Source organism: Panthera leo, chromosome A1 (genome assembly GCF_018350215.1).
Source record: "Panthera leo isolate Ple1 chromosome A1, P.leo_Ple1_pat1.1, whole genome shotgun sequence".
Taxonomy (NCBI): Eukaryota; Metazoa; Chordata; class Mammalia; order Carnivora; family Felidae; genus Panthera; species Panthera leo.
In genome coordinates this window covers 213,641,924-213,667,136 of record NC_056679.1, presented here as the reverse complement: position 1 = coordinate 213,667,136, position 25,213 = coordinate 213,641,924, and the positions used below count along the sequence as shown (strand labels likewise).

Sequence of the window (25,213 nt, the reverse complement as noted above, 5' to 3'; positions counted from 1 at the left end):
ACAGGTCTTCAGTCAGCACAGCCAGCCACCTGGATCTTCCTTCAAGGAGGGCCTGCTGCCCAGCTGTGAGGACAGCAGACGGCCTATAGCTACCAGCTCTTTCAGGGTCTGCCTCTGCTACAGAGCCCCCTCCCCCAAGATCATGCCCTTCCTGGGGCAGCCTGCTTTAGAGACAGAGGGCAGTGGGGGTGTGAAGGCTATGCCAGCCTGATGTAAGACAATTCCAATAATTCTGGCTTTAAGACACCTGTCCATCACTGGTGAACTTCTCCCTTTGCTCAATCCTGCCTCCACTCTCTTCTTGCCTAAACCCCATGAAACATCTCACATCGCAAACTCTACTGCAGCACCCGCTTTCAGAGAGCCGCGTCTGAAGCACAGGTGTGGACACTCACAAGGTGCAGATCCTGTCCCTCAGTTCCTAGCTACACTTGCTGGTACCCAAAGACAAATGAGGTAAAAACAAGGAAGTGGTTAAAAATATCCATCATTGTCTCATAGTCTTGATTCTAATTATTATTATAGCCCCAAACAAGTTTTAAATAGTAATTAAGGATTTACACATACTATTTTTAAATATAATGTGCTGAATCATTAAGTGACAATCTGGGATTAGTAAGAGTAACATAAAAGATGGCGGGGGGAAATGATGGAAAATCATTGAAAGGGAGCAACTACATGTAACTCTATGATATAAATAAAGTATTCAACTCATTCGGTTCGACATATCTGGAGTGTCCTTGATGAACCAGGGGATGGGGCACAGGGTAAAACAGTCCACATACCACTCAGTGAGGACAACAGACTAACAAAGACTAACGGAGACAACAGCAGACCCTTACATACCCCAAAGGTAAGAGAACACGTGCCTTAGTAAGATCATTTTTCCAAGGTAACTCATAACCATTTATAAGAAAACATGAAAAATTTCACTGTATGCACAGTTTTAAGATATGAATAACAACAAAAACCCCTCAAATACACCCTGCCTATTTCAAATAATGAAACTTCCAAACGTTAAGTTTCCTTGATAACATTCCCTACTCCCACCCCAAAACCCAAGTACTTTTCTTCTCCAATTATCAGTAACAGAGACTATTAGGGGAAGATAAAAAGACTATTTTGATGGTATTATTTCATTTATGGGAAAAGAACAGCAACAGCATCTGTCTACTTCTGGCTTCTCAGCACTTACAAATATAATAACCCAAATCGGTTACCTCTTCTCCAGGATAAATGCTGTGCCTAATTCCTGTGCGTCTCGCTTTGGCGCTGCATTTGCAGAGTGGCCCATCATTCATCTGTCAGAAACAGAATGTAATTCTTTTTTATTGGGGGGAAAATCCACACCATGCACAATGATGCCTCAGAAACTGTGTGGGTTTTAATGTCATGAGTACGGAAGCTCTGAAGAGGCTGTCACGGTTAGAAGATTAAACGGATGTTCCAAAACCAATAAAGCTGCAAACTGTCTATATTGTCTGATAAAGGGAAACTGTATGACACCGCTGGATTCCCAAGTTATTTGTGCAACCAAGCAGAAAATATCAATGTCACTGCACTGTTTGCCCCCATCTTCTCTTACCACTTTTCAGTGTGTTTCTCCTATTTCTTATTTCAGGAAAAATGACTCTTTCACAAAAGAAAAGCATATTTTATACCCCGAAGGAACACACAGAATGCTTTGAAGGTGACCTCCAGATTTAATGTTTCCAAAAGAGAAACCTAAACGTATCTAAAGCAGAGGGGGGAAAAAATGCCACTAGAAGCAGAGTAGCATTAGCTCAGTGCTAATCAGGTGAGTCAACATCTGTTTTTTCACCTGAATTCGTTTTACTGCCATGAACTGCACCCACATGATAAGATGAGTGAATAATTCCTGAGTGCCTCTTGGGCAGAAAGATGGTTGCTAAGCATTGTGGGGGGAAGGAGGGTGACAAATAACTCAGGTATTCAAGGAATATTTATTCTATACAGGAGTTATATGTATATTTATTTATATACATATATACATATATATATATTTATTCTATACAGGAGTTATATGTATATTCTATACATATAACATACATATGATATACTTAGTAATTTAAAGAAAAAGGAAAAAAGTCCAGGTGGAGATACCACTGGCTTCAGAAACAAAATGTGAAAGGCAGAACAGGACAGGAGAAGAAGATGGCTATTCTACACAAGGCGCCAGCATGAGAAAAAAAGGGAAGGAAGAAATCCTATGTTATGCTCCAGGGACATGAGACCCATCTAAACAGAATAGATCATTTACGTCAGCAAGAAGACTACAGAAGCAGAACTGAGGTCAAAATCATCAAGGGCTTTAAAAGCCAGTTTCGTGAGTTTATTCAATACAGATGGTAACAGTGAATCAAAAGACCAGAGAGCATCAGTTTGGAGAAGGGAGAATCCATCTCTCACTTTCTCGGTATTAATTATAAAATATGTATGTGTTAATACGTATATGTTATATATATGTATATATATACATATGTATGTACACAACACACACATAACACACGTTTCTTTAAAGTTCTAGGGATTTATAACTCACATCCAAGGAAAATGTCTCAATAAAACTTTGAAAAGTATTAAAATGAAAAACTATAACTTTCTTTATCCTTTTGTGAAATCTAAAGCTTCAGGTAGCACAGCAGAGGAATAACACTGCTATGTAAAAAAAAAAAAAAAAAAAATCACATTAAGATATTATTTAGGGGCATCTCAGTGGCTCAGTTAACCGTCTAACTTTGGCTCAGGTCATGATCTCATGGTCTGTAGGTTTGAGCCCACGTCGGGCTCTGTGCTGACAGCTCAGAGCCTGGAGGCTGCTTCAGATTCTGTGTCTCCCTCTCTGCCCTTCCCCAGCTCATGCTCTCTCTCTCTCAAAAATAAACATTTAAAAAAAAAAAGGTATTATTCAAAGTAACAGCTGGCAAACAGTGATGTGATGGGATTCCCTCAAAAATCACAACACACTCCTAATGCTGGTCAGTAGAAAAATCACTTCATCCTCACTGATTTGCAAGGATGTAGACAGACATCCTAATTCCTGCCTTTTACCAGGGTCTTGGCCCCAGTGCAAATCAGCACTTTACAAGGTTCGACTGTACAGAGGACACAAAACTAAACAGTAAACAGAAGAGTGAGACTATCTATATTGGAAGCCTCTGTAATCTCTAATAAAAATAAGAATGGACATAAACTGAGGGATAGGCTTCCTGATAGAACTATGTGCATTAAAAAGACCACACACGAGGAAAGGGGAGGGACAACTAATGGACACAGGATTTCTTTCCAGGGAAACAAAAATGTTCTAGAATTAAATTGTGATGATGACTGTTAAATCTTGTGAGCAGAAACACAAAAAATGAATTGTATACTTTAAGTGTGTAAACTGGATGGTATGTGAATTATAACTCAGTAAAGCTATTCACAGAGATCATATACATGGTTAATAAATCAAAGTAAGTTTCAAAACACATTTGCAATTTTTAAACATTTCTGCTCAATTCCAAGAGAGCAAAAAGCACCACAAAATACATTTCTGTTCAGGTACTCCAACTATATTAATTGTATAAAAAAAAACCAACAAACCACTTAGATAGCAGTCATCTAATAAGAACCAGAAAAGCATTCAAATTAATATAAAGTATCTTTTTATGGGTGTATGTTTTATTAAGCTTAATAACTTCATGTGCATTAAAGATACTATTTTTGCAGGTGTTGTATATTTGTAAAATAAATCTTTTATAAAGATACTATTTGGTATTAAGTATTACTTCATAATAAAACAGTAAGTAAAAATAAAAATGATTATGTCCAGCCATGACATTGTTAGCTCAAAAATGCTTAATAGGAAAAGAACTTATAAGTAATTGTGACTATTACCAGCTAAGAAATATGAAGTCTTACAGGACTTATTGTTTACTATATTGCTGCAAGATACCTTCCAGATGAATTGCTTTTAAAAAGACCTACAAGTGCTCTCTCCCTCAGCCTACCATTTGTCTCTTTCCGTTTACTGCAACTTTAATGAGGCAGCACCATTATCCTGCTCCCTAACATGGAATTTACAAACATCGTCAAACATGATTCAAGAGACAGTTGCTCTGGTACTTATGCTTTGGTGCCGAACTCTGAAGCTGAAGAGGAATAAGCTCTGAGGGATGACACACAACCCTGAGAGCAAAATTCAGTTTTCATACTAGCCAACATGCATCTTCTGAGCCCGGAGTCATAAATGTGATGTGTGGGTTTGCAACCTTTGTAGCAAGAACACGGCATAAAAACATGCGCACCTGGCCTGGGTCATTGTACCAAAGTTCATCGTGAAGTCGGTCAGGGTGGGCTTTTTTACGTTTGATCTCCGCAATGACATCAAAAACTTCAGAGTCTGAGCTGCTAGAACAGGTGCTGTCCTCATCAGACTCACATTCGGATTCACTGGAACTCTCTAATAGAAGGCAAGGGAAAACAGAGAAGATGGAGAAATTTACAATTGTTTTTTCTTTCAGCAAACATTTGGGAGCCTATTCCACACCAAGCACTCTGCTAGGCAATACCAGGAAAATAATGCAGCCCATACTGCTAAGTCACAATCTAGTTAAGGAAGCAATGAAAACAAGAGTTTTAGAGAAAGACCTAATGAACGATGCCAGGGAAAATGCAAACCACAGCAGCGGTATGAAGTCTCACATTTAAAAAGGTGTAGTAGTAAAATAATAATAATAATAATAATAATAATAATAATAATAAATAAATAAATAAATAGGTGTAGTAATTCAGAAAAGGGCGAGTCTACCCTGACTCAGGTCATTGAGATTTCCTGGAAGAGGTGTACACGACCCAGGCACACGGATGGGGTGGAGTTCAGCTGATGAGCGGGTAAGAGGAAAAGAATGCAAAGGGGGCACTCAGGCAAAAGCATGGAGGGAGGAGCACAAGCACTGGACAAAGGCCCCACAGAAAAATACCAGGAGGTAAGGGGTTTAAGTGTCACAAACGCCAGACTGAAGGTTCTGAGTACCAGACTGAAGATTTTAAATTATTTTCTCCTCCCCATAGTAGCAATAAAAGATTTTAGTCCTTGAAAGTGACTGGATAAAAACAGACTAAGGATTATGATAAGCGATATAAGCCAGTCACAAAAAGACAAATACTACGTGAGTCTACTTCTATGAGGTACCTAGAGTAGTCATATTCATAGAAATAGAAAGTAGCATGGTAGTTGCCAGAGGCTAGGTGGAAGGAGGGACTGGGGAGTTAATGGATACAGAGTTTCAGCTGAGCAAAATGAGTTCTGGAGACAGCACACAATGTAAATAGTCTCTCAATACTACTGAACTGTATACTTACAAAATGGCTAAATGGTACATTTACTGTTCTGTGTATTTTACCATAATTAAAAAAACAGACCTAGGGGTGCCTGAGTGGCTTAGTCGGTGACTCTGATATCAGCTCAGGTCATGATCTCATAGTTTGTGAGTTTGAGCCCCGCACTGGGCTCTGAGCTGACAGTGCGGAGCCTGCTTGGGATTCTCACTCTCTTCCTCTCTCTGCGCCTCCCCTGCTCATGTTCTCTCTCTCTCAAAATAAATAAATGAACTTAAAAATATATATATTTATGAAAAAACAGACCCAGAACTTACATTACTCCTACAAGAGATTAACAGTACATCACAGTTATAAAACCCAACCCCGACATGGTTGGATTCTTGAGTACTGCATGAGATAGACGCTGTTCATCCTTCTTTTATAGATGAGAAAAGTAAGGCATGGAGAGAATGAAATCACTTGCCCAAGGTCATATAGCAAGTGGCTGAGCAGGAGTCTGAACTGAGGTTCAGTCGGTGCTTTTACCCACCATGGACACTGCCTCTCAGCTGGGAAAATGAAGGTGGCAGATGAGAGCCAGAAAACAGGGAAAAGGCACAGGGAGTGCCTGATCTATGAATGGCTTTCTGTTAGGGGCTAAGGCTGCAAAGTGGTGAAAAGCAGTTTCTATCCTCAAAGATCTCAGCATCTACTTGGAACCTCACAATACACATGAAAAAAAAATAGATCACCACATGATAAAGTTATGGAAACTATCCATATGAGTTGAGAGAAACCTTCAATCAGAACTGGCCTACAGCTGGCATTTCCTCATCAAAGCAGGAGCTCCCTGGCAGTGGAGAGAGCCACAAGGGAATGCCCGCCCATTAGAGGCACAGGTGACAGGGAATAGACTCCTGCTTCTGGTGGAGAGGCTGGACTATGGTGCTGATTCTAAGACTGGACAGTTCTACAAGGGACACAATTATTAGCATGCCTTACAAATGAGATCGCTTATGTATTCAGCTGAATGCAACTAAGGAAAAATAAGATCAAAACAGAGAAAGTTCTACTTTTATATATATTGCTACTATAGTTAAGGAAAATAAATCAAAAAGAGGAAATTTCAATATACGACTCTCAAGAACATATCCCCAAAGCCGAGGTTTAAGCAGTAACAGGAGCACAGGGCCTTGGTCTCGTAACTTCTAACTCACCCAAATCTTCATCTAGCTTCGTCTTAGGAGGCTCCCACGGAGGTCTAGCAGCTTTGGCCTTTTCTTGCCTACTCCCCAGTTCTTCCTCAAATTTGTCGTATAAGTCACGGAGCCTACTTGTTCCAACCACAGTAGAATCTCCCTTTGAAAAATAAAGAATCAATATTAGGAACTACATTAGTAATAGCCATACCAAAGACACATACAACCTCACAAATAATGAAGGATTTGTAATAGCAAGATGCCATTTCCTTCGATTTAACAAACATTTAAAAACAAAATGGCCAATGCTGGCATGGGTGTTCTGAATCACACACAACATTTATGGCTAACACAATCCTCAGGAAAATGTACTTGCCAACATTCAGAAGAAATATAAAAACTGTTCACCTATGCCTTTTGATATGAAAAAATAAATCATGACCCCCGCCACCCAAGAATTCATTATATCTGACACTCTCCTAGGGAACATACATTTCCCCACTACTGAAAATCACTGATAGTCTACCTTCCACATCAACCCAATGATCAAACATAAATATCCTTATGGAATGAAGAAGTCACAGGAGTAAAAGGCACAGCATAGGGAATACAGTCAATGACATTGCGATGGTGACATTGGCATTGCATGGTGACAGATGGTAGCTACACTTGTGAGCACAGCATAACAAAGATGTTGAATCACTATGTAGTACACCTGAAACTAATGTAACATTGTCAATTATACTCAAATAAAAAATTTTTTTCAAGAAGCAGCATATATTCCCCCCCACACACACACAAATACACCCTATAAAACACAGGAACACAGACACACACACACACACACACACACACACATACATGCACACTCACGTGCGCACACCCATACACCAACACACCCACACTCCACAAACACAGGATTCTACAATGCATTCCTAGAGGAAACTCTCCACTTTCCCCCACTCTTTCTTCCCAGGATGAAATCACTTTAAATGTCCATATTCTTCAACTTAGTAATTTCCAAAATGTAAAGACCAGACCTATCAGACAGAAAAAGGCAAATTAAAGCAAATCATAAAATCTGCAGTTATTCCAGAAGAGGGTAATTGCTTTTCAAAGCCCCAGCTCATTACTGACACTGGCAATGCGAGGACAGCTGACATTCTTGCCACCTCTCTGCACCAGATGACAAAACACAAAGGCAAATGTTGGGCTTACAGTTTATTAGTCTTCCTTCTACACCAATTTTAATATACCCATAAAATATATAAGAGAAAAAAAACTGCCTGTGTAAACTCTTTGAACCTTTGCTATTTTATTTTGTTTTAAGAATAATATCCATGGCAGCCATTCTCCTTTTCTTCTTTGCTAAAAGAACCATGATTCCCTTCAGATTTGGGGTAGAGAATTCCTGGTCTTAGGAAAAGTGGGTTCAGAGTCCCTCTCTGACCCTCAAAGATGTCCCTGCCTTAACGCCCAGGAACTATGTTACCTTATGTGGCAGAAAAAACATCGCAGATAGTGATTAAGGTTACAGACTTTGAGAAGAAGATATTATCCTGGATTATCTGGGTGGGCCCAATCTAATATGAGCCCTTAAAAGCAGAGAACCTTTCGCAATGGAATCAGAGGTGCAAGGGAAGGAGAGGCTGGAGATCCTCAAACCACAAGGGACATGCGACCTGCACTACTGGTTTTGAAGATGAAGGAAGGGACCTATGAGTCAAAGGATGCACATGACCTCAGGATGGTGAAAACAGCCTTCATCAGCCAGCCAACAAGGACGCAAGGACCATCCTATAGCCACAAGGAACTGAACTCTGCCTATAACCTGAATGAGCCAAGAAAACAGATTCTCTCCAGAAAGGAGCACAGCCTTGTTTGATTCAGCCAGCAACACCTAAGTTTAACTTCTGACTTACAGAGCTATGAGGTAATAAATGTGTGCTGTGGTAAGCTATAAAGTCTGTGGAAATTTGTTACGGCACCAATGGAAAATGAAGCCCTGGGAAAGACATATGATACAGTTCTGGGGAAGGAATAGAAGGAAAGATCCATGGGTACGCTGGCCCTACACAGCACTGCCCTTGCATCCTGTGTCTGGACAGACGTGTGTAAGAACATGACACCTGCAGTCACCCTGCAACTCACAGTGGATGCTCCAAAAGCAGCAGATAGCAAAGTAGAGCCAGCTCTGCCATCACTGAGCCAATAAATGTACACCAGCCACCACTTCCTTCCAGACAACTTGTTGAGAAAAACAAACCTGGCTCACAGTTTAAGTCACAATTCGTCAAGTATTATAATTTACAAACATGCTTAACCAACAGATACCTTCTTTCCAGGACTGTTTTCAGAATTAAGTAAGATATGAGAAGCACGAGTAAAGTTGCACCATAAAATGCTCAGCATGAGCTTTCCCTTTCCTGTATCACATGAACCATGACTTAAAACCCTGCTCTAATTTATCAAGTAAAATATCACAGCATCATGAGATTGCTCAAATTCTTTTTCCCAAAGACAAGAGAGTCTACTTTTACATTCTCTACAGATAAGAGCCCAAGCCAAGCAGAAGCTATTTTCACAAAATTCCAAACAGAACGTTCTTTTATCTAACCCCATACACAAAATCTACCATCTCCAACCACTTACATCTCAGACTTATAGACGATCATTCCTTCACTCACCCATCTAATCAATGAGCGTCACTCTGTGTCTACCCTGTGGCAAATAGGCCTAAATTAATGGGATGGAGTCCTAACACCTACCTGGAGAAAGAGAGAGACTAAACAGAGAGTGACCAAAAATAAAATGAAGATAAAAGATAAAAAAGGCAAAAGAAACAAGCATACGAAAGAGGAAGTCATGGAGTCTGACACAACAAAGACTCCACATGGGCTGCGGAGCCCAGGAACCTCCCCTTGAGCAGCCTGTGCACAGGCTCTCTCAAGAGCCCATGAAGGGTGATAACCCCTGCCATTCCACAAAACCAGCCAATATGCATGGGAAACTTCCTGTGGTTATCTCTGGCCAAGGTCAGACTTCTAAGAGACAAACTCAAAGTCTTCCTTATTTCCCATTTTGGGGGGGAAATGTACATACAAACACAACCACAAACTGCATAAAGCAGTTATGTGTGAGAACTTAGAAAACCACCATTATCAAGACTAACAGTGTTATAAAAATGCGGAACGAAGAGATACTTTAATCTACCGCACTCTTGCCTTTGGTTGTGGAAGACAGCTTTGGTCTACAGCAGTGATTCTCCACTGGGGAGAGGGGTGGAGGGCATTTGGCAATGTCCGAAGACAGCTTTGGGTTCACAACTGGGGAGTATCCTGTGCACAGAACTCAGAGAGGCTGCTCAACACCTTACAATGTACGGGATGGCACCCACCACAAAGAATTACCCAACTCCCAATGCTGAAGGTGCCAAAGTTGAGAAACCCTGGTCATCGCTTCTCAGACCTACCACCTGATCCATGGGGTCACTCGAGTAGTAGTTTTCTGAGTGGGTGCATCGAATCCACACCGGCTTAAGAAGTTCTTCTTCCTCCTCCTCATTTTTGTCAGGCAGTGTCTCCTCTGGCTCTTTTTCCTTGATTGAGGTATAATTCTTCTCTTTGCCAGAGCTCTGGCTGTCACTCCATCTGTCTTTTTCTTCCTCCCAACGAGCTCTCTTTTTCTCCCTACTTGGGGAGCGACTTTAAAAGGAGGTAAAAGAGGCTAATTATTTAACATGTTCTTATGTTGTAAGATTATTCTATTTCACCTGTTTAGTTCATTTTTTCACCTAAAATAAAAATGCCATACCAAATCAACATATTTACTTTTGTTAAATCAGTGATTCCCAAACACTAGTCTGGTGGCATCAGAATCACCTGAAGTTAGTTGTTTAAAAATACAAATTCCCAGGCCCTACCCCAGATCTACTTACTGATTCACAGTCTCCGGGGGTGGGGCCCAAGAATCTGTATTTTTAATTATCTCCCCAGGTAATTCTGGTGTGCATCCAGCAGGTTCAGGGACAACTGGAAAACCATAACTCCTAGAAGAGAAAGATATTTCGGAAATATTTGAAAATCTCCACATATGGACAATCTCAGCAATGAGAATACTACTTTTGAATCCTCCACAGCTTGCTTTGACAAGGGGGAAAAAAAAAGGCTTCACAAAACACAGTCTCAACTTGGCCATAAATTTAGCCTGAGGACCATAGATTATGAGGACCATAATCTAAGAGAAAATCAGTTATATCATCCCTAACCATCTCTCTGGAAGCTCAGACTTGGGTTACTACTTAGTGAACCACCACTCTGTCTAATTCTGATCCCTGCAAATACTGATATTAATTCATTTAAAAAGGATAAAAACAACTTGATCTCCTTGAATTTCTAGGACTTAACATGTGCAAAGGCCTATCCTATGGATGTGTTTAGAGAGAAAAACCTAAAGGACAGGTTTTAACTTGACATCCAAAAATTTAAATGCAACCATACACACCCTGAGAATCTAGCCAAGGAGAGAAACTGTTGTATTAGTATTATGGTAGCATCCTCTGCAGCAACACTAACAAAGTCACTATTATCCAAGAAAGCTCACATCTGGATCAAAGTCACAAATTAACTATTCTCATCAACTCTACCACTAACTTCTAACTTTATGACAGGGAAAGTGTGAGTATGTAGGTGTGTATACATCGAGGGGGAAACGGTGGGTAATTAGATTATATATTGATTACTTATTGACATAACTTCTAAATATTACATTTTGTTACCAGAAAACTTACTGTAAAGTAAAATATATATACGCCCACTGTAGAAAAATAAAGCATTAACAAAAATAAAACAAACTCGTCATCCATAAAACCACTAAGAAATAACTGCTATATTTAACAAATGGGTTAAAACCTATAAATATGACGATATATACATAAAAATACACACATTTAACAACAACAACAACAAAACACACAACTCTATAGCCTGCCCTTCTCAAAAGAAAATCAGGAATACCCTTCAATAAGCATCCATTCCTGAACCACTTTTAATAGGTGCGTATTATTCATTTACACATGTATGCCATAATTTAACAAATCTGATCATAGTCATTAAGGTTACCATTTATTTTTTTTGTCATCATAAACAATGCCACTGTGAACACACTTGCATTCTCTGCAACCTGTCGAATTATTTCACACAAAGAATGTGTACTTTTTTTAAGGCTTCTCTATAGATAGGTAGTACTAGTCTAGACTAAAATCAAAACCATATGGGAGTTCCCATTTCCACACATCCTGTCAACATGACTGTTTTTAATCTCTGCCATTCCAATGAAAGAAGTGTCTTATTTAACTTGCAATTTTTTTTATCACTATTGAAATAACGTTTCATGGTCACTTCATTTATGAACATCTGAGTCATATGCTATGCCAGTATTGTTAAAACTAGGAGTACAGTTTTTTTTATTTATTGAAAAAGTTTTTTTATTAAGATAACTGCCCTTCTGGGGTTCCTGGGTGGCTCAGTCAGTTGAGCATCCAACTCAGCTCATGGTCTCATAGTTCGGAGTTCAAGCCCCACATCGGGCTCACTGCTGTCAGCACAGAGCCTGCTTCAGATCCTCAGTCTCTCTCTCTCAAAAATAAATGAACATTAAAATAAATAATAAAAAGATAACTGCCCTTCTGTCAAATGTAATGTAACCTTTTTCCTTTTAATTCTGTCTATTGCTACATATGACTTACATGGCCAAACCTAGAGATCTTGTTTATACTGCCTGCCTTAGTGGTATGTTTGGAATCCTTTCCCATCCCAAAATTAAATAAATATTTTCTATTTTCTTCAGTTACTTTTTAACGTTAAATTTTTTTATTCTACCTCTCTAAGATATAAGGCATAAATCTAACTTTAGTTTCTTCCTCCATATGTTTTGTCAATTGTCCCCACATCAGTTTCTCCTCCGATTTGAAACAATTTTATGACAGAGGTAAATTTTTTTATATATACTTGAATGTTGCTCAATATTTGGAATATTTTATACCCATATCAAATTGTTTTAATAATTATGGGTATAGAACATTTTAATTTTGCTCAAATATCCCTGCATTATTATTTTTCATTATTCTCACTTCTATTTTAAATCATTATAAAGTTTAAAACCCACAGTTCAACTGAAGTTACATTATACTGTACATTATTTTGAAGAAAACTGGTATTTTTACAACACTGTCTTCTACTTCCACTATGGGAATACAGCATGCCCTCCATTCATTTATGTCATCTTGTCATCAGCTACATGGATAGTTTTCTTCACACTGATCTGTATTTTTTAAGCTTATCAAGATATTTTATTTTAATTAAAATTTCTGTAGTGAACGTATATTTTTTCCTCATTACATTTTCTTAGGTGTTTCTGGTATTTAGGAAGGATATTAATTTTGATTTTTTTTTTGTTTGTTTACAACTGTCAACTTCAGTGAATTATTCTCATTGTTTCTTAGCTGATCCTCTTGAATTTTCCTGCTAATACCATTAGCTAATAATGGCAACTCTTACCTCCCACTGGTATGGCTTGGTTTGTATGTTTATTTTAGTGCTTACTGCAAGCCTGACACTCTGCTAAGCACTTTACTGACACTCACATTTAACCCTTAGAAGAATCCTACGAGGCAGATATGAACATCTCCTACAGAGGAAACAGAATTAGAAACTGCATCACTTACCCATATTCCCAAGCTATTAAAGTGGTAGTTAAATGCTAATATGGTTGTCTAACACAGACATTTTGACCTGTACTAAAAGCCCATGAAATGTTTATTATTATTGTCAAGAAACACGGGCAAAAATATCCTCACTCCATTTCTCTTAAGGCAGGTGTCTTGAATGATGGATGGCCAGGGTTGTCTGTTGTGAATATCAATTAATGTTCTTTTTCTTTTTCTTTTTTTTTTAAGATTTTGAGAGGGTCATTTTAAAACAGGGGCAAAACATCTTTTTTAGCTAAGTGTCTCAGACACTCCAAACTTCAAAATTCAAACTACAAATTGTTTCTTAACAATAAGCTATAGTACAGGCTATGATAACTTTTCTTCCTTTGCAGCATGTACATCTATGATTTTAATTTTCTCATCCACTGCATTAGTTGGAACTCACAGAATCCAAGTTTCTGCCTTCCCCACAGCTACTGGGCACAGGAGAAGAAAACCACTAGACTGAAGATGTTTCCAGCACTCTACATTAAAAATCACCAACCTGAAATGGGTCCTCAGTAATATCTACCAACACAGTGTCTGGCTTTTTTTCCTACCCTTATCTCCTCCTCAGGCCCTTTCTCACTGAACAAACTCTAGCTAATCTCATCTATCCTTGGCATTTAGTATTTCCAGCTGGGATCTCTTTTCTGGGCTTTACACCTGTGTAACCAATAAACTGCCACACAACTTCACTTGGTTGTCTCGCAGATTCTTATATTCCACATGCCCAAACTGTACTCACCTTGCATCTTTCTTAGTGCTCCCCACCCCCAATGGAGGCCACCAGATCTCAGGTGCTGACTGCTCTTCCCTCACCATCAGTTATCCTACTGACTCGATCTCACAAACACCTCTCAGTTACTTCTACCGTTCCCCGTTACCACTGTCACTGAGCTGATCTAGGCACAATCACTTCTTGTACGGATCACTACAAAAGCTGTCTAAACTTATTTCCCAAGCTCCAGGCTTAACCCTCTCAGAGCCACTTCTCCATACTGCAACCTTCCCATGTGCTCTTTTCTCTCCCTTCACCATCCCCTTCTCTAATGCATTCCTACACACACTTCAAGTACCAATTATAAAAAAGGTAATATACCAATTTCTCTACCAATTTCTCTGACTACCCAAGACTGAGCTTTCGCTGCTGTGTTCCCAGAACATGTAATTGTTCTATCAAAAGTACTCCTCATAGCACTTAACTTTCTCATGCCTGTAAAGTGGGGACTCTTGTGAATGTTTCACTCACACCAGTACAATACCTGGCACACACGAGAATGCACTGTTTTTCATTCACTTCAAGAAGAACTGAATTGTATAACATTCAGTTATACAATGTTAGGTGACAGTGATAGGCAATGGAGCCTCAATCCTTTTTCTAACTTGTATGGGAAGGCCTGAAAGGTTTCAACATTAAATATGACTCTTCTGAAATGGTATCAATCATATTCATCATAAGATAATATTCTATGAGTATTCTAAGAATATTCTATATTCTTTTATCATGTTAAAAAAGTCTACTTTTATGCCTAGTTTACCAAAGTTTCTATTTATAAAAGGATGCTGGTTCTATTTTAAATATCTAATAGACAGGTACAGAGATAACTCTACAGATTTTGACACAAAAAATTAATTATAGATGTCCTGATACTAACCTATTTATCCATGCAATCTTGGAATAAACTCTGTTACTTTAACGCACTACTGAAAATTTTCATAGACATATTCATAACAGATTGTTTTATAGTTTTCTACATTGGGTTAGGTTTTGCCATCTCTGTTTTCCCTTCCATCTTCATCAGTGTCCTAGAACAGTTTAATACATTTTTGGAAGTGGTAAAAATCCAACTTTTTCCATTTTTTTCCACAGTTATTGGCCTATTAAAACTTTCTGCTTGTGTGAAGTTTGTAATTTTTGCTTTCATAGAAATCAACCCATCACATCCAAGTTTTTAAATTTTGTAAATATAGTATCTGTACTTATACCAACATATTATACTTTTTAAATCCCCTTCATTCTTATGATACATTCTTTCTTATACCTAATGGAATGTATGTTTTTCTTTTCCAGATTTGCCACTTTTTGAACTGTATAACCTTTCAAAGAAGTCTTGCATTCATTTTCAAATATTGCTACAGTATTATAGTTCTTTTTCCTATTTCATTAATTTCTTTTTATCTTTAAATCCTTTTTTCTGCTTTTCTTATACTCTACCAGTTTGTAGAGCCAAGTGATCAGACAGTAATTAGATATGCATATTTATACATATTAATATAACTTTAACCTATACACACACACACACACACACACACACACACACGCATATATATATATACACACATACATAGTTACCATTCATTTGGCACTAACTTTGGACCCAGTTCTAAGTGTTTTTACATGTATTCTCTCAACGTCTCCTTACCATGCAAAAAGGCAAGTAAAACTGCTCTTATTTTAGACAAAGACATTGAGGCTTAAAAAGGTTAGATAACTCTGCCTAATATCCAAATTGGGAAAATAACTGACCCCAAATCTGTCAGATTCCAGAGTGCTGTTTTTAATTACCATTACATAAGACCATGATTTTACCTCTCAGTATAGAACTGGTTACACCCTGTAAGTTTCGGTTTACAACAATGTCAATGTCGTTCTTCTAAATAAAGTATGGCTGCAGTTTTACTCTTTTTTTTCTGAAACAAGTAAATTTGAGAGCATAATTATGAATTTCCAAGGTTTCTTTTTAAAGCCTTGAATTACTGGAGTGCCTGGGTGGCTCAACTGGCTGAGCATCCAACTCTTGATTTCAGCTCAGGTCATGATCTCACGGGGGTTCATGGGTTCAAGCCCTGCGTCAGGCTCTGCACTGATAGCACAGAGCCTGCTTGGGATTCTGTCTCTCCCTCTCTGCCCCTCCCCAACTCGTGCTCTCCCTCTCTCTCTCAAAAAAAAAAAAAAAAAAAAAAAAAAAACAACTTTAAAAACCTTGAATTATTAACATATACAGTTTTATAGCAACTGAGGTCAGAAAAAGTGGCTTGTATAATTTCTAATTTTTGGAAATTTATCAAAATTTTCCTTGTGCATCATCAATACATCTTGAAAGTAAAGGTTTTTAAGTTACTGGCTGTTTTAGCTTTTCATAGGGCATTTTGGACAGACTCTTAGGCTATTTTGAAGACTTGGTGATGTTTGCAGAAGCACAAAACCTAAATTCAAGGAGATAATCCTATGACTTCTTTCAGTGTCAACTCCTTGCTTACCTTCCAGATCTCTTATACTCTTTTTTGTAGGACCTTTCCAGAGATGGTGATCTTCGGCTGTCCCGGTGCCTGTGTCTCTCCCGTTCCCGCTCTCTTAAAGGAATTAATACACAGAGCTGTTTTCAACAGAAAGACTCAAAAACACCATCTCTTTTCACTGAATAAATTCATCTTCTAAATAAATGGACCTCACCTAAGAATTTTTCTGGCACTATTCTCAATGGGACATTTTTATTCATCATTTATTAAAGGATAACGGAGGTTTTTTTCTTTACAGAAGTTAACTAACTTGGACATTTTTTGTTGTTTTCTTTGAAGAAAGAAGTCATACTTGATGCTAAGCAACAAGGGGATTTATCATAATCTTCTCTCCAGACCTTCCAAGCAGCCAATTCTTTTATTTAACCTATAGGGAAAACTTTAAAGGACTCTACTACCTAGTGATTGCTAGAAAACTCTAAATCTCATCCATCAAATAAATGTAAATTAAAGCTTTTATAGTAAAAATTAAGCTAAGGTTCTAAACTCTGGGGGCGCCCGAGTGGCTCAGTAGGTTAAGCATCTGACTTCGGCTCAGGTCATGATCTTGCGGTTTGTGAGTTGGAGCCCCACATCGGGATCTCTGCTGTCAGCACAGATCCCACTTTGGATCCTCTGTCTCCTCCTCTCTCTGCCCCTCCCCCACACGTGTTATCTCTCTCTCTCAAAAATAAATAAAAACATAAAAAAAAAAAAAAAGGCCTGAGTTATAGTTCTAGGTATCATTCATTAACTGCCATGAGACTGTAAGTCACTTTACCTTTAAATAGTGTTTTAATCTGAAAACAACTCTAAATAGAGACAGAGTTTACACAATGTAAAATAGAATAGGGGATTTTAAAACCTTTCAATGTAAAACGGGAATTTAGTAATAACAATAATAATGTCTGAGTCTATTTAATAAGTACAATGAAGATCTTGAACAAAACTGGAATTCTAGTGTGTGTCAATCACAACTAAGTCTAAGGGAAATAACCACCCCATTTCAGCATGTAAAAAAAATGTATTAGCCTGAGTCCAGCAAGAAGACTATAAAAATGTCTGAAATCAAAAATATCCCCCAACCTATAGCCAAATAGAAGAAATGTAAATACACTGAAAATCAAAACTTACAAAACTGAGAGAAAAATGTAACTGTTTAGATATTAAAACAGGAAATGTTTTTTCACTTAAAGGTCACTCCCTCCTCAAGAAAGATTCCACTGAATGACACTTTTACCATATACATAAGCCTCAGGGACACACCAGCTGTCTAAAATAAAGTGGCCAGAGCTTGGGATTCTACATTCTTTATCTGATACACTTCTAAAATTACAGTTTACTGGGGCGCCTGGCAGGCTCAGTGCGTAGAGTATACAACTCTTGATCTCTGGGTTGTAAGTTTAAGCCTCACAGTGCATGCAGAGGTCACTTAAAAAATAAATTTAAAAAATTACAGTTTACTTTTAAGCAGTAAAATCCCAACTAGTGAGTAGTAACACACAACAGATATGTGTACTGATGGCAGTGGAGAATAATTGCCAATAATAATAATTTCCGAATCAAACTCTATTGAAAGGACACTCTTGATTTTTGTTTGTATTTTAACATCTAGGCAATAGAATTTTGCATTTGAGAATGACACTTCTGATGATGACTGCTACCTCTGAGTTGGTATGAACTGAAAAGGCCAATTTGGTTACAAACCACATTAGTTAACACTATGTAATGAACACATTTAGAGCAAGAAAAACAACGTTTGGGTTACTCTTCCAAAGACTCTTCCTTAGCTGCAGGCACTGAGATATATAAGGTATATAATACTAGCTCCCTGATGGCTACACACTGTACTCAACAGGACAGCTATGGGGATTGTTGTGCTCTGACACCACTCAGTTATAGGAAGCCATTGCACCAGTCCCACCACACTGCAAAACAGCGTGCTCAGTGCACTGCATCTATGGCTGTTTCTTTTCCCATTCCCCATAGTAATTTTGATCTTTCATAATAACAAATACATAGATCCACTTCTTCACAAACTTCTTCTAAAAACAGTTTGTCCTAAAACAATCTGGTAATTACTATTCAAGCACATTTTGGAGGAGAAGAAAAAGAAGAAAGATGGAATCTGAAAAAGGATAGACTGACTTATCCTAAGGAATAAGGGGACAAGTAGCCAGAGGACAGACTATAGAATTTGAATAGACTCAACACAATTTAATGCACAAATTTGTGAAGTTTTGGTTTTCTCCAATATACTTCTAGCAGTTACACTGGGACTTCACACACCCCATTTTTATTTCACAAAAACATTCCATATAAGACAGGTGACTGGCACTCTACATAAGACCTCAAAGGGAGCCGATTATAATGTGGCCATGACACTGGGGCAGCTCCAGGACAAACACCCCCAAGGATGTTACAAAACAACTCCAACATAAATAAAGGCCATTTAGAAAGATGAACTAACTGCCTAAACAGGTCCTTCACAGTAAAGGAGTTATGGTTTAGGATAACGAAGATTGGTGGTAATTCTCAGCACTTAATTTCACTTACTGATAGAGATCCTCAGTTGACAGGACATGAATTTCTTTAAACAAATACATAGCCCCAAATTAAAACCTGATGCAAGAATTTTTTTATGGAAGAATTTTACAGAATGTTTTACAGCAGAACCCTAAAAACTCCTCTAAGTGCAGCACCCCAAATAGGAAAAAAAGTGCCTTCTAGAATGCTAAAGTTTGCAACAAAGTGTGTCCCCAGAAAAAAGATTATCATCACTTTAAGGTTTACAGAAAACTATTAACAAACACTTTTCAGATCAGATTTTTGCCACAAAATTATAAAATAAACTATCACAGCCTCTGCTAATTAACCCATCACAGAATAATTAAGGACAAAATTGACCAGAGACATAACTCATGCTGAAAATATTTTTTAAAGTCCACCAACTTCAGTCAGCTCTGGCCCACCAGAAATCAGTCATCCCTGCAGGAAGCAAGTTCCCTTCCATCTTCCACTGGGCGTCAGGGAGAGGACACAACACATTTTCTTTCCAACCCTCCAAGCATTAGTAACTCCCTTCAAGACTGAGAATGACCACCACCACTTACTGGCAAAATGTTCAGTCAGAATCAAGCCAACAGCCACGAGAAAAACATGGAAACCAAGAAGCAAAGTGATGCCACAGGAGCCAACACCAGCTCTCTAGACCCACATAGTGAAGTGACCTGGTTTGGGGAGCTCGAACATTTTTATTATTAGCACAGAAGTGCCACAGGACAATGAGGGTAAACACACCATAAGGGACAGAAAGAGAAGCACCACTACTAGCTCCACCTCTGGAAAACTTCAATGATACAAAGAGTTTGCCAAAGGTACAAATTAATTGGTACAATCGTTCTCTACAAAAAAATATGTAGATTTGTATTTTCCATCTACACCAATAGTTCTTAGACTTTTGAAGAAATAGATTCACACCACCTCGAGATTCTGCTGTAAGCTACCAATTTAATTACAGAAAAACATGCATATACATAAAATGCTGCATATTAATTTCAGAACATTTCTACAAACCCATCTATGAATCTCAGTTTAGAAATGCCTGCTGGAGGGGCACCTGGGTGGCTCAGGAGGTTAAACGTCCAACTTCGGATCAGGTCATGGTCTCACAGTTCATGGGTTCAGGCCCCACATCAGGCTCTGTGCTGATAACGTAGAGCCTGGAGCCTACTATGAGTTATGTGTCTCCCTCTCTCTCTCTGCCCCTCTGCCGCTCATGCTCTGTCTCTGTCTCTCAAAAATAAATATAAAAAAAATTTTTAAACAAAAAAAGAAGTATCTGCTGGAAACCTTACTTCCTTATATATGTACATATTTGGTCTTTTGGGGGAAAAAAACATGTAATCTGGAATAAAACGGTATTTTTAAAATATAACTTTCTTCAGTATGAATACACTTCAATGCAACAAAACAGGTTAAAAGCTATTTTGAAAACTTTGATGTGTAACCAATGTCATTGCACTTTACAAGGAAACAAAACAAGAAGGCAATTACGTACAATAAACTCCCACTTATCCTAAAAACCAGAAAGCAAGTTCCGCTTCACTACTTTGATTCCTAATTGATAACATACACAGATCAATTCCAAAAGAACTCAGGTGCTGTAAGCTGACACGGTGATCATACAACAAAAGTAAATACGATAATGCAAAAAACATGCGAAAAACCTAATGAACTTTCATTAGATCACCAGTAAAATGTCAGCTGTATACAGCGTAATCAGCTTACACTCATTGAAATGAGCTTACATTAATTTTGAAATGCTTTTCAAAAGTGGCTTTTTCTGACATGTCAGTTGTCTCTCCCTATTTAAAACAGCCCAGAACATGTATTCTTCCCTTTATAAATCAAAATGCACTGCTGAACTTTTTTGGTCTGGTTTGCAGAGAAACCCAAATGGCCCGTGTCTGGACCTCTGCAGTTCATTAAAAAGACACGTGTTTGTGCCTTACCTGCTCCGCTCATAGCTCCGGTGACGCGACGGCGTCCTCCCTCGGTCATAATCTGATCTGTAGCGGCTATCTTGTCTTCTCCTGTCAGGACTTCGGCCTCGTTCCCGCCTATCCAGGGACCGATGCCGCTCACCTCGCCCATGACTGTGATCTCGGTGCCTGTGATCCTCGTAGTGCTTGAGCCTTTCTGGGGACCTTCTCTCACTGGGAGCCTTTGGGAGTGGGTATGGAGGGAGGTGCCTAAAATGAGGACTATTGCTGTTATTAGCACTGGGTGGGAAAGAACTGGGGTTGTTCTGGAAGCTGTTAAAATTGGGAGGTGGGAAATTATGGTGTGAGTATCCTGGAGGGTACTGATAATTGACCTGCTGTGGCATGACTGGAGGTGGTGGGGGATGGGGCATGGAAGGAGGGGGCATCATGAAGGGGAAAGTGCCTTGTCCTGGAGGTGCTCCAGGGACTGGGGGGTTATTAGGACAGGGCATCGGAGGCGGCATAGGAGGAAAACAGGGAGGCACTGGGAAGGGGGGCCTCATCTGGTGGTTGGGGAAGGGGGGTCGTATAGGGCAGGGGGGAAGAGGGCCTTGCGCTGACGGAGGCATGGGTGGAGGGAAGGGTACAAAGTCTGGTCGTGGAGGGAGAAAACTGGGAGCTGGAGAGTTCGAGAATGTGGTGGAAGGGGCACTTGGAGGTTCGTATTGATATTGCACAGGAGGCTGCTGAGGGTGAAGTAGTCTCAGATTTTGGGGCCTGAAGGCTGGGGCTGAGGGTCTGGCTCCATGTCCTCCTCGCCCTCGGGGACACCCTCGTCCTGGGTGGAACGACATTCTATGACTTTGTGGGAGGAAAGAAAAAGAGAAAAGGGAAAAAGAACTAAAAACTCACCATAAGCTGGGTTTCACAATGCCTGATCATCTTCAAGAGCAACTGACAGACCCCTTCAGCCACAGGAATATTCCACCCATCTAACGTTGAGTTCTCTGTAACACCTCAGACTCCTCAAGGCCAATAAACTCCTCTTCCCCTGTCTCAGTCCCTGGACTCCGTCACTCCCTAAAGCTGTTCCTCGAGAATGACCAACTCAACATCCCATTGTTTAAACGTTTGCTATTATGTCCTCGCTCAGGCTCCCCAGAAGTGTGAACTGTGCCATGTCATCCCACCCACACACCCCACATTTTCTCCACCTGCACCAGTATCTCCCTGTCTTCACCTTCCTCCACACTCAGCAGAGACTCTGCAAATTCAACATAACATGTCCCAAAAGGAATTAATGACCTTCCCCGCCAAGACAATACCACTGGCTCCCGTTTCAGTGTTGCCTATCTCAATAGATAATAACATGTATTGTTCCTCAAGTCATACACCAGGGATACATCTGACATACATCTGACAACTTCTCCTCCCTTATCCCCCTTAGCCAAAAATTTATTTTAAATTCCCATCACTTCTACTTCATAAATACTTCTGGAGTTCATCCACTTCACATCATTGTTTCTCCCCTGGCTACAATAATAACGCCACTGCTGGCCTTTCTACAATCACTATTACCAACCTACCAGGCCTTTGTCAGGCTCCCTGCTCTCACACTCTGTGCTTCTTCTTGGCAGCTCCTACAGTAATTCCAATTCACAATTAATTCCACCTTTCATGTTTGCCTGCACCTCAGAACTGTAAGTTCCATCAGGGCAGTCTGGGTTCCTAACTATGTACATGGCCCTCATGAACACATTTCTTCCTCTCCCCACATATATAAATCCTTCCCACTCTCAGGGCCCAGTGCCAGTGTTTCTCTTCTTCTCTCTGTTCTTCCAAAACCCCTGCCATGACTGTCACACTACTCACCACGTATTGCCTTGCATCATGACGTACTGTCTGGATACGTCACATCTTCCACAGAGAATATAAACTCTAGAGAACAGAACAGAAAGAATAGGGAGAACAGAAAGAATAAAACAGAACAGAGAGAACAGAAAGAATAAAATACACATAAAAATGTTTCCCAAACTGCTAATGTCCGCAATTATCTGAACATTGATTTTTGCATTCTCTAATGCACTTAGCATACTAACAAAATAACTTTGTAAACACAACAGTTATCCTTGATTTCATTCTCAACTCTTTCCACTGAAGAATTCTGTGAACATGAACGGCTTTCCAAATACTTAAGCTTCAGCAAAAGGTTTTAAAAACTAAATAAATAAATATTAAGTGCAAAGAACTTTAATGCAGAAGCATCCTCTTAAAGTCTATCTAACTAAAAGCTTTACCAATAGGCTTAAGGTAGATTTTCAAAAGGCTCACGAAAATAATTTCAGATTATATAGCAGTGCCAATCACTGTGCTTAATAACTAGTAGGCACCAAATATGGTCTGACTTATGATTATTATTCAGGCTAAGACCTTCATGATAAACCCAGGACCTACCCAGTTGATCTTGCCACCACAGGCTACTTATGGTTCACGGCCAATGGAATCAAATTCAAACTCCATGTTTGGCATTTAAGGCCCTTCACAACCTGGACCCAACTTCTTGCAGGCTTATCCTCCATTACCTTCCCTGTGAAGTGCCTATGATCCCAGATTTCCCCAGTTGCCTAACCTACCAGGTGCTATCAGCCAGCTTGTTCTTTGCTCCCACTCTTCTAAAATTCCCTACTCATATTAATCTGCCCACTGAATTTTCATCTACCTACAAATGCCACCTCTTCCGGGAAGCCTTGCCTAGTTCCCTTTAGAAAATAACCCCACTCCCCCTAGACTACCATTGCTTAGTCCATACTTAGTTCTTTTACAGCACTTACCAGAGACTGCCTCATATTATAGTCATGTGTGTACATTTCTAACTTCTCCACTAGGTTATTAGCTCCTTGAGGACATGGGTTGATTCATAAGTCATTTCTGTATCCTTCACAGCTGCTGGCAGAACATCCTGCACATAGGTGGTCAATAAATGTTTACTATCTCACCAATGGCATATGTTTCTACTTGCTACTGTATATTTCCCTTTCACATATATCCAGCACAGATTTGCATTATCAAAACCAAAGAGTGGACCTTTTCACTGATTCATACAATATTCAACGAGCCTATACATGTCACAGGTCCCACAGACTCCAAGTTGAGTAAGACACACAGCCTGCAAGACTCAAGCTCTCAATCCACTTACAAATACATTTTCCTTAAATAAAGCAATAAACAAGAGAAAAGATTTCAACACAGCGTCTAGAGGAATACAAAGGAGTGTACTGAACCTAGAGGTGCGAAACAGGAACACTAACACTGTTGGACAGTGTGTAATAGTTATACTTTCAGGATTAGATCCTCATGGATGTTTCTATGGAGAGAATATCTGAAAACACTAATTATGAAACTGACATATTAAAGGCATAGTCGGGCTATCTTATGGATGCAAATTTTAATTCAAAAGTCAAGGAATTCACTGCAACTGGAAAAGTAATTGTTTGCGGCGTAGGTCTACTCCTAGTCTGCTTGTCTGGAAGCAGGAAAACTGAGGGAACTGCTTTGTACAGTTAACACGACCAGGAACATCAGCCTATGCTCAAAGAGTTGCAAAGTGCGCAACTACGTTAAGAACACCTTTCCCCCCACTTGCATCTGCAGGCCGGTCACCTTCGTCGAGCTCATCTGTAGTTGCGGTTTCCCCTGTTTGCATCTCCCGCCAGACTGTGAGCCCCACGAGGCAAGCGCTGGGCTCAGGGTCTCGCGGCACTCCGAGACCCCGGCAGCCCCGGGCCCGGACCACCGCCTGCGTTCCACAAATGAATGAAAGGTCTCATTTTTCATTTCTATTTGCGGGATTCGGGCCTAGGGTCGCTTTTTTGCCCTTAGCTGCAGAACTGAAGAGGGGCTGCACGACCAGAACTCAAAGGCGCCTCTCGCCCCAGCCCCGGGCTCTTAGCCCCGTTTAAACCCGGACACTCGGAAACGCTCCCTCTTCCAACACCCGCAAGTTGCCCCTTTTACCTACAAAAGGCTCTCGCGCCGCGAGGTTGCCGTCAAAGCAAAGCTAGGATTATTCTACAGCCGCCAGGACTGTAGCGCCTCCCGCGCCTCCGGAACAGGAAACCGAGGAAATTAAAAAGCAAACCGGAGAAAGCTGGACCTCTACAGAGAAAGCTTCT

The 25,213-nt window shown here is 39.7% G+C and overlaps 1 protein-coding gene across 7 annotated transcripts in view; it reads right to left on the bottom strand.

Moving 5' to 3' along the window:
* The window catches only part of DROSHA (drosha ribonuclease III), a 125,192-nt gene extending 100,001 nt beyond the window's left edge, over window positions 1-25,191 (bottom strand). The window contains exons 1-10 of one of the 7 annotated variants that reach the window (XM_042952722.1): window positions 25,060-25,191; window positions 23,873-24,000; window positions 22,914-22,979; window positions 21,069-21,902; window positions 16,537-16,629; window positions 10,462-10,572; window positions 9,997-10,228; window positions 6,543-6,684; window positions 4,311-4,465; window positions 1,221-1,301 (exon numbers count right to left, since the gene is read on the bottom strand). In XM_042952722.1, coding sequence (XP_042808656.1) covers window positions 1,221-1,301; window positions 4,311-4,465; window positions 6,543-6,684; window positions 9,997-10,228; window positions 10,462-10,572; window positions 16,537-16,629; window positions 21,069-21,902; window positions 22,914-22,933 — 1,668 coding nt within the window. In that variant the 5' untranslated portion in view covers window positions 22,934-22,979; window positions 23,873-24,000; window positions 25,060-25,191. Of the gene's footprint in view, window positions 1-1,220; window positions 1,302-4,310; window positions 4,466-6,542; window positions 6,685-9,996; window positions 10,229-10,461; window positions 10,573-16,536; window positions 16,630-21,068; window positions 21,903-22,913; window positions 22,980-23,872; window positions 24,001-25,055 lie in introns of all 7 variants that reach the window. The other 6 variants (XM_042952709.1, XM_042952701.1, XM_042952717.1 and 3 more) reach the window with 6 other exon arrangements.
* Window positions 25,192-25,213: the final 22 nt, after the last annotated feature.